Consider the following 12,012-nt stretch of genomic DNA (forward strand, 5'->3'; position numbering starts at 1 on the left):
GCGGGCACCAGCATCCCATTGTTTGACTGATTTTTTGAGATGTGAAAGGTTAGTGAACTAAAGTGTTTCACTAGTCATAAGTAAAGGAGGGACAGATATAATATTTGGTAGGTAAGTTAATGTTTACATTAGAAAAGTCTGCACACATAAGAAAAAGTCTAGTATGGGCCCCAGCACAAACATTAATGCCAAGAACCCAAAGGGGGTACAGAAGTTGACATTTGATAATTTTATTGGTTTACATTTCCTTTCTTTACAGTAAAATTGAGAGATTTTTGTTACTACACTCTTAAAAATAATGGCTTTGAAATGTCACTTTATGGTGTGTGTTCTCGTTGAACCATTGCTAGACAAAGAATTGTTTCATTCTGCGAAGCGTTCTTTGCATATAAAATGGGATTTTTGGGCTTTGAAAGGTTCCTAGTGTGTGGATGAAAACAGAAATCCTTAATGTACAGTTAGGGTACCTAGCTGGATACTAACAGATCAAGAAAAACTGAACTTAGCCTACGTTATTGTTTGCCGCAAGAGACCTTTTAAAATCAGGATTCCACTGGTATTTCATAAATGTTATCATCTGTTTATGGTAATTTATGGAGCCTGTCATGAATCTAAATAAATTGAAGGTTCTTTCTGGAAACTTCATGTTGATGGTCCCCCTATGGCAGAACCACTCTAGCACTTAAATATTTTTAAAAGTGTTAAGGGGGCTCCTTTTGTAGTCTCTTGGAGAGCTCAAGAGCGACCCCTACTTCCTGAAACCATATGAATAACCTGACCTTTCATATCCTTCACCCATTCAGTAGCATGGGCTACTTCATTAGAGCTCCTTTCCATTTTGGTGTGTGACAAAGATAATAATGATCGAGGATGAGCACTCGTGGTGGACGGTGAAGTATATGATTGAGATTCTATGTATTATTGTCGAGCGATCAACTGTATATTAAACTGTTTTAGGTTCACTTTGAATGTTTTCTCAGCTGCCATATCCTCAAACTCGACATCCCATCCAGCCAGTTCCTACCCGAGTCCGTCGGGAAGCAGACGCCAGATGAGGAAGCAGTTTCCCAGTGGTAAAGGTGGCCGCAGCGCATTGTGCCACTTCCTGCACCTGTGAGTGGTCGCTACAGCGTGTAACTAGAGATAGCTTCAGTCACTCAGGCAGGGCGCGGGCGCGAGCGAGCGAGCGAGCGACGAAACGCTCACACACTCTCTCTCTCTCTCACTCGGCGGCGCGCACAGTCTTACGGACACTCGCCGTGGAGTGCGCGCTTCTCTACTACACACGGTTTGGCGAGAAACGGAGGGGGAAGATGTCACAAGGATAAATACCATACAGTTTGCTCCGTCCAGAGATGCTTCCCAAGTGAGTGGCGATGGATGAAGCCGGGGAGAGCGCGGACATCTGCGCACCAGAAGTTGGCCACCTGGGCACCTGGCGATGGAGCAAAAACACCAGGGAGCAAGTCCAGCTGAAGCAGAGGCTCAAGGATTTACCTGCTCTGCTCAAACACGGGCTGACTTTAAGGAAGAGAAGCGTGGAGGCGGTAGGTTGCAATGCCGGGCTAACGTCTCTGAAATGTATGTTGTCCGTACGTGACTGTACAGCAGGGTCTTAATAAAAAGAAGTGCGCGACCGACCGGCAGTTCACAGGAGATCGAAGAACACGCGCGGACTGGCTGATCCGGGCGCTTACCCCGCTGGGATGGGGATGTGTTCACTCAGCACAGCTTCTTGTCGGTCCTCCGGTTTTTTGGTAAATAAATAAAATGTCGATAAAATTTTATTTGGAAAAAGAACTACGGTGAAACGATTCCGATTCAGATAATGCTGATCACGGCCGCGATCTCGATAAAAGCGACGTGTCTCATTCGCTCCCGCAGAGGTGGCCGCGAATCTAAATCCTCAGGGAGACAGACAGGTAAAACGGACTGGCTCGTCCTTAACTGTCATTTACACCATTTAAACTTAAAAGACACAAAAGATCGAGTGTCATACGGCTCGCAGGATGGCAGATGAAACGAAATCCTCACGCCCACTTTATGACAGGACGCCGGTCAGTCAGCCAGTGTACATTTCGAGTCATTTCTGATCTCGTCTTTCATTTTTTCTTTCTTCTGTTAGATCAGCTGCGCTTGTGAAAAAATAAGTCACGTTTAATTGAGGATACAAGAAAACACGGGAAGTTGGATTGCTGCTTTAACCGGACATTGCCTGCTTCTTTCGATCAACTGTACAGTTTGTCCAGTGCGTGTTGTTTGCAAAATAAGAATTATTGTAGACTGCTGTTAGCGAAGTGGTAAACTATCACACAAGCAGGAAATTACCTTGAGGCATTTTTTTAAACAGAAAACAGAATCTGTAGTTCATGTACGAGAAAATTGATGCCCTTACGTTTTGCCTTTTTGGGACATTTCATAAGCTGTCTGCAAGAAGCTTGTCTATAGAAGTGTGTTTTAGTGCAGAGCGTTGTAAATTCGAATTGATAAAAATACACTGAAAAGCAATTGTACGTTGGATGTGGTTTTCTTGATCAGGGTTGTACCATTTTACAACTTGATCCATTGTATATAATTAAAGCTTTTCTCCCCCTCCATTCTCAGAGCCAGGACTGAACTTGCTGTAATGCATACAGTACAAAGTGTAATGAAAAGGTTAGAATTCAAATGATTACTAGATCTACAGACACCTTCACACGCAAGTTTACTTGAATTTAAGACAATGTGACAATGCCAGCAGAAAAATAACATAAAATAGTTCATATGATGGATGTGCCCAGTTCAATAACGGTGCATTTTCTTTTAGGTGCAGAGAGAGAATTAAATGGGACTAATTGTTGAAGTTTTCATGGAATACGTGGGTTAAATCTGGATGAATACAGTTTGCAACTATATAAGAGTTCACAAGAATCAAGTGCTTTAAATGCAATGAAGGTGTTTTGAAAACATACACCGTTTAGCCATTTTCAAAGTCATGGACCTGAATATAAACGTTTAATAATGTATGATCCAGATTGAAACTATTAGCACAGGCCCCTGGAGGACTATGGTAGTGTCAAGAAGGGTTCTGTATTGGGGGAGTATTTGATAAATGATCATTTTTGCTAGACCTCCTACTGACAAGTGACAATGTCCCCCAGTGCCATATGTGATGTCAATGAAATTGGCTTAATCAATAGATGCTTATCGTTGGTCAAAATAGTCTTCCAGTGTCAGACAGGAGTTGTGGATGCTTGGCACAATCAGAGTGACTTACAGCATCCAGTATTGTGGAGCACCTCCAGCATATTGATTTGACAACATTTTACTGTGAACTGAAGGTGATGGAAACCTAGCTAAAAACACCAGGGTCTCTTTTCATTGTTTCAGAATTCCTTACATCTGTTTCTAATAGGTGATTTCTGAGCCAGAACGTAAAAATAAAAAGGGAAAAAAGCTACTATGAGACACACCAAAATATTATTTTATTCCACCAGTGAAGGATCAGTGCATTGGTAGCAGTGCATTACAAATAGAATAATTTAGCAGTGAGCTTCTTGCAGATAAGGAGAAAAAATAGAACAGTGCGACATCTCATTACTTTCCCTTGCTGTGTGTTTATTTCCATTTTTAATACTTAGGTTGATTTAAACTTCTGGTTTATATCTCAGCATCAGATACAGATTAGCAGCAACACGGTGTTCTTTTTATTCATTCTTGGTGACATGCTAGACATGACACTGTCCTTCTTCTTGGTATACCTTGATGAAAGGATTAACCCAGGCACCTAAAAAGGACATTTCTAATTAATTGTAGAAAAGTTTCTTTCATCTTGTGTGACTTGTGTCAAACGTCCAACCTTTCTTCCTCACTTTAAGTTACTATTCCATGAAAAAAGGTGAGACATTGTAAATAGAAAGGGACAAGACCATTATAGGTTTATAGGGTCTTTTATTTCTCGTGTACAGAGGACAGTGACATTTTTCATGCATGTGCTAATTAACATGCAGCATATTGCTACATTCAGGTGCCATGATTTGTAAATATGCCTACCTTTCCTCAAAACTACTGGCTTTCTTTCCTTAAAAAATCTCAAAATATATTTGTGATTGAAATGTTAGCTAGTATGGGATTTTCAAAAATGTTACTATCACAGACAGATCAATTTCAGATAGATATCAGCAAATTTAACAGCAGCGAAAGGAGTGTTGAAAAACTATTTTTAGATGTCATGTCCACTGATTGTTACATCCAGGACCCAAATGAAACTGACTAAAAGGAGTAGGCAAAACAGTTCAGTGTCACTATAAGAGCTACGTGGCCTGTTCTAGTATTCTAACTGCTATTATGATGCTAGTGAAACCAACTGACTGATGGTCTTAAAAGAAAATGCTATAGAAGGCTAGACATAAACAACAGTAAAGTCTCTTTATTTACAGACGTAAGAACCTACAGTTGATTATGAATTCTACAGAAGTCAGAGCCTTGCCTTAGAGGATAAGCAATAGATGGGCTTACTGGGACCAAGCTTGAATTACAATAATCATGTCATAAGCTTTCAGTTTAGACCAAGATCAAGGTTCTTGCCTCTCTAGTTTGCGAGTAATTGCATGACAGGCCAACAGACATTAGCATGTTATTTATATATGCTTTTACTGTATTGCCCAAAATGTTCAGGGCAAACTGAGAAACAAAATCTCATTATTGTCATATTACAGGAAATGCTTTCCTCTCATTAATCAATCATTATTATTTAAAATTATTTGAAATATGTATTTTGAAAAGTAAAGTTTTATTATATGTTCTTTGAAAATTTTAGTGAGGTGGATTGCAGTAGGGTGGCACGGTGGTGCAGTGGGTAGCACTGTTGCCTCGCAGTTAGGAGACCTGGGTTCGCTTCCTGGGCCCTCTCTGTGTGGAGTTTGCATGTTTTCTTCTGGGTGCTCCGATTTCCTCCCGCAGTCCAAAGATGTGCAGGTTAGGTGCATCGTGTGCGTGCCCTGCGGTGGGCTGGCGCCCTGCCCGGAGTTTGTTCCTGCCTTGCGCCCTGTGCTGGCTGGCTAGGATTTAGCGGGTTGGGTAGTGGATGGATGGATGGATTGCAGTACATGCATCAGTTGCTCACAGGATATTTGTATTTTTGTTCTCAAAATTAAAGTATTTATTGCATAGGAGATTATGATTGAATATTTAACACACTGTAATCTTTTAAGGTATCTTTAAAAGATCTTGCAAATTATAATTCATACCGACTAAGATGTCATATTTGATTATATTCCAGCTATTCCTTATTTCTCTGTTATGTGGATCAGGGAGAGTGTGGCCGCTTGGCCCAGTTTTTCAGGATGTAATGATAATGATGATAATCCACGACTAAAAATTACTCTGAAGTAGGAGTGTCCTGTTTTGGTCTTTTAGAACTGCAATGGTTACATGTTTTTGTTTAACCAGTTTCTTAATTAGAAGCAATCTCTTGTTGCATTTAATGGAGAAGACCTTTTAATTAGACACTCGGTTCCTTGTTCCTGTTATCACCTTGCAATGATAGAAATTCCTGCCAATGTAGATTTATTTTTCTGGAGGCCTAGGGAATTACAGCCTCTGAATACCTAAATGTTTCTTTCTGATTTTTTCCAAATATTTGATCAAGATCCTATCTGATGATGAAAACATGACTGTGAACTGATTTAGCTAATTGTCTGTCAATTACCTGTATGTGTCTCATTTTTGATTATCTGAAAGGTAAGGGAAAACAACTTTAAATGCTTAACAGGGGAGTGCCATATATTTGGAAACCAAGTAGACTCAAATACACCAAAAGCTATGATTTCAATTTTGAATTTTATAGTGCAATGCAATTCAAAATAATAACTCGTTTCTGAGCTGACAGATAAGGTTGGGAGGGATAAAGTAGGGTTCAGTAGGAAGTTCAGTTAACAACAAGGACTGGTACCTAATGAAGGAATTGGCAATAATGAACTCCTAAAACCAGGACTGTGGAGTCGGTAGATAAATCCTTCGACTCCGACTCCTTAGTTTCCGGTACTTCTGACTACGACTCAGCCTCCCCGACTCGACTCCTCTGTATTTAACATGCTAATGTATTTTCCATGTTGATTGAATGAAGGCAACATACACGTCATTTAACCACAAAACTACTGGCTAGGAAGCTGGCTCTCTACTGTATTGGCCAGTTTAAACAAAAGACAAGAACCCCTGAACACACATCAGGCCATAGCACACACCTCGACGTACATCATTACACTTGTTTACACTCAAATGAAGTTGTTAAACGCATTATATGTGAAATAAAATGAAAACACTTTTTGTAATGTAACATAATCCAGATTACAATATGTGAATGTCAGGTTGTCTGATAGCTCAGCTGAACTTCACACTAGTAGTAACGCAACTGTGCACTGGGCTTTATTCTTACATCAGAGAAGTACATAATTATGACTATTGTTTGTTAAAATGGGACATTTGAACTTGCTGTATTTGTTTTTTATTACAATCCAAATTTATTAGGAGTCGAAGTCTGTACATTTTTGCCGAGTCCGACCCCGACTCCAGGTACCCAAAATTGTCTCCGAGTCCGACTCCTCGACTCCGACATCGACTCCACAGCCCTGCCTAAAACTTGAGTGGTCATCTGGTTCCAAGATTGGATACCACTGGCCTGGTTTGCGTTTCCCAAAAGAGTCATAATGCTGAGCACTTTTTTATTTTGATCTTTAGATATTTTCTGAATTAATGACTGATTCCCAAAACCCTTCTTAACTAAAGTTGTACATTAGCGTAAATTAACAACTAATCTCACCTAGCTGTTATTTACAAAGTGCTTCTTTATTTGGACTTATTCTGCAGGCCAGAGCACAAAAGACAGAGGCCACTCATTAAGATGCCTAGAAATTGCACTAAAAGCCACAGTATGATAACAATTTATTCTATTTTAAAATAGGACATAAGAAGTACTTATAAAGTGTCCTACACCTACTCCCTGCTTTGAGAACAAATGCCGTCATGACTTCATGACACCCTGAGCCGCAAATTGGCACCCATGATGACATTTTGCACTTTTTTGATAGTAACACTAAAGCTACACCCCAATAATAATAATAGTAATTATAGTAGTAATAATAGGAATATTCAAAGTAGTGATAGGATTAGATGAAGGAAAATATAATAAGGTGGCATACTGTGCTAAGCTGCACATACTGTCATTGTTGCCAATCTGCTATAACATCAAAAATAATTCTGTAATGAGCGCCAAGATGGAAAGACTGAGGCACACACATGAATGAGAGTAAAACCAGAAACAGGGCACCCTTTTTTTTAATTACGTGAATGCTCCAGGGATTATTCCTGCCTTCTCCCTGTGCTTGCTGGGATAGGCTCCAGCTTCCCCTTGGCTGTGTACAAGATAAAGCTGGTTAAGAAAAGTGATGAATGGGTCATCCACAGGTACTTTCAGAAGAATCACCTTCTTGCTATTATGGCCAAGGGTGATGCAATGGTTACTGATATTCAGCTATAAGTCACGCTCACTCTTCCGTTGCTTCTGCTTATAAAGTGTAAAGCAAATGTTGCTTATTTTCAGGGTCACTTGCTAACTACTACAATACATACAGTTTGTATCCAGTGCTACCTGTGTGTCGATACTGCTTGCGATTAACACATGCATGCTCATCCACACTTGGGGCAATGGTCTTTATGTGCACAGTGATTTTGCATGAATGCAGCTTGCCTTAATGCTACTTCACGTGGAGTGGGGGGTAATGAATCTGCATATTAGCTCATGCAGTGTAAGGGCGTTCAGTTGAGTGCAAAGTTTGAGGAATGGTTTTTGTGACATACCCATATCATTGCTATTGTAAGGCTGCATTATACATGTAATGTTACCTTTTAACTTTGTCTGAAAGCACATGGCTTCTCTGCATAAATGGGGTGGTTTATTACAAATATTATTCCATCTCTGTCAAGTCTACGTTTATCTCTTTATGAGTTCGTTGTTGTCCAGGCATTCCAAAACATTTCTCTTTTCCTAGGACATGTGTGCCAATCTCTGTCTAAACGTTATCTTCTGGCAGGTCCTAGCAAGGTAGTATATAGCTCATGAGCTATGCTAAATCCTGATGAAAATAGGAGTAATTTCTTAAATTATGACAATTAACAATACACTTTTACTCATACTTCGAGTTTTGAGTCACTTAAGACCATGTTTCTACTCTGGGACACCTGATAAATATGGACCATGGTCAGTATAGTGCTCCCATAAACCTCACACTCAAATCTTTAAATGATACACTAGTCCACAATTTGCATCCTGTGTCGTTTATCCTAAAAGTTGTAGCACTTTCCTCCTAACCCTGCAACTTGAGGTTTGAGTCCATCTGATGTTGTGTGAGACTTATTACAAAAGCATGAATATTGAGTTAGTATTACAGTACTTGTTAATATATTGACAGATTCATTTTCAGTAATGTCAAACTCTTAATTCAGTCTTGTTTAGCAGATCTAAATAATTGGCTCCATATATTATGTTGTAGTGTAGCCAAATTATGATTTAACCAATCAATGTTGTGTGTGGGGCGGCACGGTGGCGCGGTGGTAGCGCTGCTGCCTCGCAGTTAGGAGACCCGGGTTCGCTTCCCGGTTCCTCCCTGCGTGGAGTTTGCATGTTCTCCCCGTGTCTGCGTGGGTTTCCTCCCACAATCTGAAGACATGCAGGTTAGGTGGATTGGCGATTCTAAATTGGCCCTAGTGTGTGCTTGGTGTGTGTGTGGGTGTGTTTGTGTGTGTCCTGTGGTGGGTTGGCACCCTGCCCAGGATTGGTTCCTGCCTTGTGCCCTGTGTTGGCTGGGATTGGCTCCAGCAGACCCCCGTGACCCTGTATTCGGGTTCAGCGGGTTAGAAAATGGATGGATGGATGGATGTTGTGTGTGTAAAGACCCCCAGTGTCTTGAATCCTATCTCTACCCGTCTTAAAGGGTTCTCAGCAGTTAATGTGTGCGAGATAAGTAGCCATAAAAGAATCTTTACAGACATTGTGGCCAACATTATGGTTTCATCTGGGCAAAGGATGGTGTGTTTTCTGGTGTGTGGCTGTTGGGTGACAAGTGAATATCCTTTCCCTGCATGCTTCCTAACTTCTTCTTCTTCTTTCGACTGCTCCTGTTAGGGGTTGCCACAATGGATCATCCTTTTTCATATCGTCCTGTCCTCAACATCTTGCTCTGTTACACCATCACCTGCATGTCTTCTCTCAGCACATCCAAAAATCTTCTCTTAGGCCTTCCTCTTTTCCTTTTGCTTGGCAACTCTATCTTTAACATCCTTCTCCCAATATACTCAGCATCTCTCCTCTGCACATGTCCAAACCAATGCTTCCTAACTCCAGTGCTGAATTCTCAAATCGTGGCTTAAAGGATGTATAAAAGCACACAACCTAAGATTCACCATGTTGTAGAACATACTGTAAGAACTTGAAAGATGTACTTTCAAAGCCTAAACAAATCAACAAAGAGACTTGGATTTTCATCTGAACGCTGCTGCTTAATATTGAAATGCAAGCTGGTGTATGCCTTACTTATGATTAAATGGAAGATGATGATGATGAAAAGAAGAAGGAAGAACACCTTATAGTTGAGTTACTAGGGAAGAGGAGTCAAGTATTACTTCAGGAGGGTTTGGATGCACAAATAAACATTTTCACAAATGTTTTCACTTGATGTGTTTATGAAATATCCTCTTAATAGTATTTGTTACTTGAGCTGTCAGCTGTGTTTTAATTGTCACATCAATAAAAAACACCACACACTGGTTTTCTGGTTATTGTTATTCCTTGAATTTTTTGGGTGTAATAGAGAAAAATATCTTTGACATTCCATGTAGCAGTCGTTCTGTTTTCAACTGGTGACGTTTTTCCATGCTGACGTAGGAAAGGAGTCAACAAAGAAGCACCTTAAACTGCATCTCTAAATTTCAGATAATGAAAGCCTTCAGGAAATAAACCCAAAAGTAGCAGATACCTTACTTATGTCCTTCATTAGTTTGCTCATTAGTCATTAAGAGGCCTCATGTGTGAGAAGCCTACCCTCGGAACAGGTTGTGTATCATTTGGAATGCACTAGTCTGCCTTGTGCCCCCTGCGGTGGGCTGGCGCCCTGCCCAGGGTTTGTTTCCTGCCTCACGCACTGTGTTGGCTGGGATTGGCCCCTGCCGTCCCCCGTGACCCTGTAGTTAGGATATAGCGGGTAGGATAATGGATGGATGGATGGATAGTCTGCCTTGTCTCTGTTGCTTCCTCTCCATGATCATGACAGGGTAATATATGGTTGAAAGTGGATAGATAATTCTTTTGTGTTTTCATTTAAAACTGGGGTATCTTCGTGTCCATTACTTTTTTTCTAGCTAATATGAGTGAGTGAGTGAGTGTAAGAATGACCCATGCAATTAGCTTATGTACCACTCAAGGCTACTTTCTGCTTTATACAAGGTATTGTTAGTCTAGGCTCCATCTCCCTGTTGCCCTAATTTTGATTATCCAGGTTGAGAGAATGGATGGATTTGGGATTTTTTTTTTTTTTTACAAACACCAGATTCTCTTTCTTTATGTGTTTGTTTGCCAAATTAAATACATACATTGAATTGTCTTTTGTAGTTTGTAACATTTCTTGTTTTCTTATTTTCAGTTAAAACGCTTTGAGAGCCAAAGGCATTCGTGCATAATTTTGTAAGCGAGTTTAAGATGTAGTTGTGATCAGATAATGCTTATAACACTCTTCATAATTTTCAGCTTGGTAATTTCCATAACTAGAAAGATTAGACTTTTATCAAAACCTACCAAAAGGACTATATTTACAGGGCTTGTCAATTAAACATATTTGTAGGTAATTGAAGCATAAAGAAATCCAATTAAACTGCAACATACAGACTGTCCTTAATAGCACAAGCATTTTGGGATAAGCACAGCGTGTTACTGATGAAACTGTGTGCCCCTCCTATTAAACAAACATAAGAGCTGTTGTGTTCTCTCTTGATGCATAATTTAAAGGGAAGTATTTGAAATTCACATTAGTAGAAATATTTGCCATGTGTTCCATTCCAAGTTTCTACCAAACTGCTTATGTCTCCATTAGCCAAGACAATACAGTAATTGCAACATGATTTATTAATAGTTAAAATGTATGGGCAAAAGGAAAAATAAAAAAAACCAATTTGATAAGGTGTCACGTTTGGGGACTTAATAAATCCGCTGTGGAAACCCCTAACAGGAGCAGCCGAAAGAAGAAGAAGAATAATGGCTTGGGTTTATCATTAGTTATACCTGGCCTTTAACACAGATAGTTTGATTTTGCAAAGAGCCAATCATATGGTGCAGCTTAATATTTATAGCATGGCAACATGATTAAGACGTTTAGTTATTATTCCACCAAAAATGAGTATAGCAAACATTTACCATGATATGATTTTTGTTTCTAACTTCAACATCTCAGAAGGCGTTTGGATTTTTATTTTTATGTGCTTCTGTCTCTGTTGTTTAGGGATGGGTGCGATAAAAAACACCCAGTGAGTGGCATTCCTGCGGGCAAAAATTCATTAATAATTGGAGATGCTGAGACTAATTCAAGCTACAAAAAGACCTCAGATTACTTTAGATAACAGCTGCAAACAACAATAGTGCTTTGTAGGGTATCTCTGCACAGAGAACATGTCAGCCCTTGAAGCAGGTGAGCTATGACAACAGAAGACCACATTGGGTTTCTCTTCTCTTTCAGTTAAGAAGATGATTGCCAAAGATGAACTTTTGAAGCTTGGAAGAAATTTCCGGGTCTGAAAAAGTTCTGAATTTAGAGTAAACGGCATAAATGTATGGGTCATTACTCCCTTACGTCAATGGTATGGGCTGGGCATGGTATTGTAATGGTGTGGCGGTTATTTTCTTGACACATATTACGCGTCTTAATTCTAATTGAATGTTATACTAATGCAATGTACCTCAACATTGTTACAGACCATGTGGTTCCGTTT

General features: G+C 39.8%; 1 protein-coding gene across 1 annotated transcript in view; it reads left to right on the forward strand.

Moving 5' to 3' along the window:
- Positions 1-1,239: 1,239 nt before the first annotated feature.
- rapgef5a (Rap guanine nucleotide exchange factor (GEF) 5a) overlaps positions 1,240-12,012 on the forward strand; it is a 258,368-nt gene continuing 247,595 nt past the window's right edge. Inside the window, exon 1 of the mRNA XM_039737710.1 lies at positions 1,240-1,547. Within this exon, the coding sequence (XP_039593644.1) occupies positions 1,377-1,547 (171 nt within the window). The 5' untranslated portion in view covers positions 1,240-1,376. The remainder of the gene's footprint in view (positions 1,548-12,012) is intronic.

This window comes from Polypterus senegalus, chromosome 15 (assembly GCF_016835505.1).
Source record: "Polypterus senegalus isolate Bchr_013 chromosome 15, ASM1683550v1, whole genome shotgun sequence".
In the NCBI taxonomy this organism is placed as follows: Eukaryota; Metazoa; Chordata; class Cladistia; order Polypteriformes; family Polypteridae; genus Polypterus; species Polypterus senegalus.